The sequence below is a fragment of the Neophocaena asiaeorientalis genome, unplaced genomic scaffold (assembly GCF_003031525.2).
Source record: "Neophocaena asiaeorientalis asiaeorientalis breed wild unplaced genomic scaffold, Neophocaena_asiaeorientalis_V1.1 scaffold476, whole genome shotgun sequence".
NCBI lineage: Eukaryota > Metazoa > Chordata > Mammalia > Artiodactyla > Phocoenidae > Neophocaena > Neophocaena asiaeorientalis.
The window spans coordinates 9701657-9705609 of record NW_020172178.1 but is presented as its reverse complement, the minus strand read 5'-3'; the positions used below and the strand labels follow the sequence as shown (position 1 = coordinate 9705609).

At 72.4% G+C, this 3953-nt stretch overlaps 1 protein-coding gene across 1 annotated transcript in view; it reads right to left on the bottom strand.

The window, feature by feature from the left end:
• Positions 1–62: 62 nt before the first annotated feature.
• The window catches only part of KIF26A (kinesin family member 26A), a 40801-nt gene continuing 36910 nt past the window's right edge, over positions 63–3953 (bottom strand). Inside the window, exons 20-24 of the mRNA XM_024758033.1 lie at positions 2241–3944; positions 1084–1289; positions 957–977; positions 440–590; positions 63–244 (exon numbers count right to left, since the gene is read on the bottom strand). Of these exons, the coding sequence (XP_024613801.1) occupies positions 63–244; positions 440–590; positions 957–977; positions 1084–1289; positions 2241–3944 (2264 nt within the window). The remainder of the gene's footprint in view (positions 245–439; positions 591–956; positions 978–1083; positions 1290–2240; positions 3945–3953) is intronic.

Below are 3953 nucleotides of genomic sequence, written 5' to 3'. Positions count from 1 at the left end.
CCACGTCCCGTCCTCGAGCCCCCGACACCCCCACCCCCTCCCCCGTGTCCCAGTGCCCAGCCTCAGACGTCCACCTCCTGCGGCCCCGGGGCAGCGGTGGCGGCGGCGACGCTGATGTCGAAGCAGGTGACCACCATGACGCGGGCCTTGCACAGGTTCACGCACTGCTCCAGGGCGGCCGTGGCGCGCTCCAGGGCCACCAGGTACTCGGCCGACTCGGGCTCCAGCTCCGGGTCCACCTCGACTAGGGATGGACGGCAGACCGCTGGTCAGGCCGGGGTCCCCGCGAGGCCCAGGAAATGCTTCTCTCCTTCCCAGCCTCTGGGTCCCCACCTGGGACAGGGTGAAGTGGCTGGACTGGGGGCGCAGGTGGGGCGCAGAGCCTGGGGTCCTGCACCTGCGCCTCCCGGGGTGTGGGGGGATAAGCGGGGAGACTCACACTGCTCCAGCCAGCGGCCGGGCTCCACCATCAGCCGGCCCTGGGTCTCAGCCAGCTCCTCGCGGAGCGCCTCACGCTTGGCCCACACCTCCTGCAGCCGCTGCTGCCTACGCTCGGCCAGCCGCAACTTCGCACTGACGCACGCCGGGCCCTGGGCGGCGGGGACGGTGGTGGGTGGGCTCGGGCACGGAGAACGGCCTGCTCCCAGGGGCTCCGTGAGCCTCGCTCCACCCCCCGGGCCCGAGCAGGCAAACAGCAGGGCCTCAAAGGCGGGCAGGGGGTAGGACCCGGGCCCCTCCTGCCCGAGGGAGCTCACGCCATGTGCTCCCAAAGCAGCCCGTGCCTGTCTGGAACCCGGGCCCGGGACGAGGGGCACGGCGGTGGGAAGCACGCCCACACCCCGGCGTAACTCCAGGGCACGAGAGCGGTGGCCTCAGGACCCCTCCAGCCCCCCACTCGGCCCACAAGGGCCATTGGGAGATGCCAGGGGTTCAGGGCTGAGCGGGGCCTTTCCTACCTTCTCTGCATTCTGGGAGGGCTGTGGACAAGAGGGCAAGATGAGGTCAGTGGGCTGCCCTGCCACACCCCAGGGGCCCACCCTGCCCTCCCAGGACCGCCTGCCCCCGGACTGCCCCAGCCCCGACCTCGGCCGGGTCCTCCCTCGCGGGCAGGCAGTGCCGCTGCAGGCGCTCCACGTCATCAATCTCGTACACCTTGATCTCAAAGGGCTCCTTCAGCGAGCCGGCCAGGGGCAGTGGCAGGTCCACCCACTGGCCAGGGAGGCTGGGCTTGCGGCCCAGGGCAGCAGCATCGGGCAGCGGGGCCGGGATCAGCCGTCGCCGCTGCAGACCTGCAACAGAGGGCCGGGCGCTGGGTGAGCAGAGGCCGGACCCCAGCCCTCAGCCCAGGACCAAGACGGGCGCCTGGCTGCGGCTCTGACAGGCAGAGCCCACAGGGGTCCTCCCAATCCTGAAGTGCTCAGCCCAGCACCGGCCGGAAACCCGGCTACCCCGCCCGCCCGGTGGAACAGATGGGCTCCTGTCCCCCAGCCCCGCCCCCAGCCAGCCGGGGACGGCCACACCCTCCCTACTGGACAGCAGCCTCAGGGTCACACCCGCCAGCCCTGGAGGCAGCCCTCCGACAGCCTAAGGGGCCACGCTGCTTCCTAATCGCAGCCATCTGTACCGCACCGCCTCCAGACAGGCTCCCAAGCCAGGCCCGTGCTTGTGGCACCAGCCACATCTCCCAGCACACCCCTCCCTGCTCCCCATGCCGGCCTCCCGCTTTCCCAGCCCACCTGCAGCCAGGGCGTGCCTCCCCCGCCCTCCCGGAGGACAGCAGCCAGTGGCCAAATCCCCCCAGCCACACACAGCATGAGAAACAGGTCCACACTACCCAGGTCCCCAGAGACAGAAGGTCCGGGGGCTGGAGGCAGGAACAGCACAGCAGGGGGCTCCCAGGCAGCTGGGCACCAGCCCCGGGGGGGAACACCAGGCTTGGAGCCCCAGACCCAAGTCCTCTCCCGGCTCCCCATGCCTCAGCAGGGTGCCCCGTGTGGGCCCACCCCTGCCAGCCCGCTCTGAGGGCATGGGGACCAGCCTCAGAGGCAGCGTAGGGACCAGAGAAGGGCACACGCTGGGTGCGTCTCCAGACAGTAGAGGCTGCACACACCTACAGCCTGAACAGCCCCAGGCTCGTCTGTGAAACCGTCGAGGGCCGCCTACACCGGGATCCACGAAGGTGGTGCCCAGCTGTCAAGTGCGGCCGGGCCCGGGCCCTGCAGGGGCTGGGCCGCACCCACCTGTGGCCCTCTTCTTGGGGGACTTGAGGCTGCGGGAGCGGGCGCCCGGGGATGCGGCCCCACTGTCGCTCATGGAGTCGGGGGCCGAGGAGGCGCTGCCGGTGGCCTCGCTGTCACGCATCATGCTCTCGTAGCCGCTGCTGCCGCCGCTGTGGTAGAAAAGGGCCGTGCGGCCCATGGCGGGCGGCAGCTCCCCGCTCAGCACGCTGCTGTTGTCGCTGCCGTGGCCGCTGCTGTAGCGCTGCGGCCGCCGCGGGGCCGTCACCTTGCTGTATGGAGAGGGCAGCGCCGGGCCCGCGGGCGGCCGCTCTTCGGACACGTTCACGCCACTGTCGTTGCCGCTGTCCGAGTCGGCCGAGCCCCACAAGGGGCCACTCCGGCCGTGGCCTCCGCCGGCCGCCAGCTCGTTGACACGGCTGTGGGCGGCCCGGAGCGCCTGCTTGGTGCCCATGATGGTGCCTCGGCTGGCCTTGGCCCCAACGCAAGGCACCGCTCGCGGGGCGACCCTGGGGCCCGTCACTGGGCCCCCAGGGGTCCTGCCCGCCACAGGGGCCAGCGGCTTCACCGAAGCACCCAGAGCCCTGGACCCGCCTACCGCCGGGCTGCGGCCCTTGCCCCCGCTGGTGGGGGGCTTGGGGGCCCCCACGCCCTTGGCCGGGCTGCTCCTACAGGCAGGAGCGGGCCCAGGCGTGGGGCTGGCAGGCGGCACACCCAACCTGGGCACGGCCCGGGCCGGCCTCCCGGGGCCTTCCCTGGCCTTGCTGCTGCCGTGCGCCAGGCCCTCCTCGCACCGCTCCAGAGACCCGTGAGTGGCAGGACGGCACCCTGCCTCTGCCTTGCCAGCCCGGGCCTTCAGGCTGGACGTGGCCCTGGGGATGGAGTGGTCGGCCCGGCCCCCAGGCCTGGCCTCCCCCTCCCCTCGGAGGAAGGTGGCAGCCCCGGCCCAAGCCAGGCTCCCGGCCTGGGGAGGGGCCGGCGCCGGGCTGTTCTTGTGCTCCAGGCTGGACTTGCGCACCGGCGGGGCCGGGGGGGCCGCCCCCCCGCCAGGCCGCGGGCAGAGGTCCCCTTTGGAGGCCACACTCTTCTTGCTGCTGGAGGTGGCCTTTGAGCTGCCCAGGCAGGCCGCTGCCTCAGCCGAGGCGTCCCCGAAGGATGTGGAGGGCGTGGTCACACCCAGCGTGGTGGCTCCCCTCCGCAGCGGTGGGATCTGAGCCACGGCCTCTGGCCTGTGGGCTGCCCTGCCCACCTCACAGCCGTCCACCACCCTCTGGGAACAAGCCAGCATCGGGGCCAGGCCGGGGGCCCTGCTGGCAGAGGCCAGGGGCAGCAGGCCACGCTCGTCCGCCCGGAGAAGCCAAGGGTCCTCGAAGAGGCCTCCAGGGCCAGGCGGGCCTGGGGCCAGGCGGGGGCAGCCCACACGACCGGCCGCTGAGGTAGTCCTCGGTTTGCGGGGAAGGCTGGAGTGGATGGTTGGTGCTGGGGTGGCCCCCCGTGGAGACGCAGCGTGGGGCTCCCGGCCAGGTCGGCTGGCAGCTGCCGTGGCCTCCTCCGTGGGACAAGGACTGTGGGCGGGGCCGGGACTGTCCGATCTGTCCTGCTCTGAGAACTGAAAGCTGCTTCCCTCCAAGGAGCCATCCAGGATCGGGGCGCCCAGAGGGTCAGGCCCCGCCGACGAGCCGGGGCCGAAGGGGTCTGGGCTGGCCCTCCAGGGAG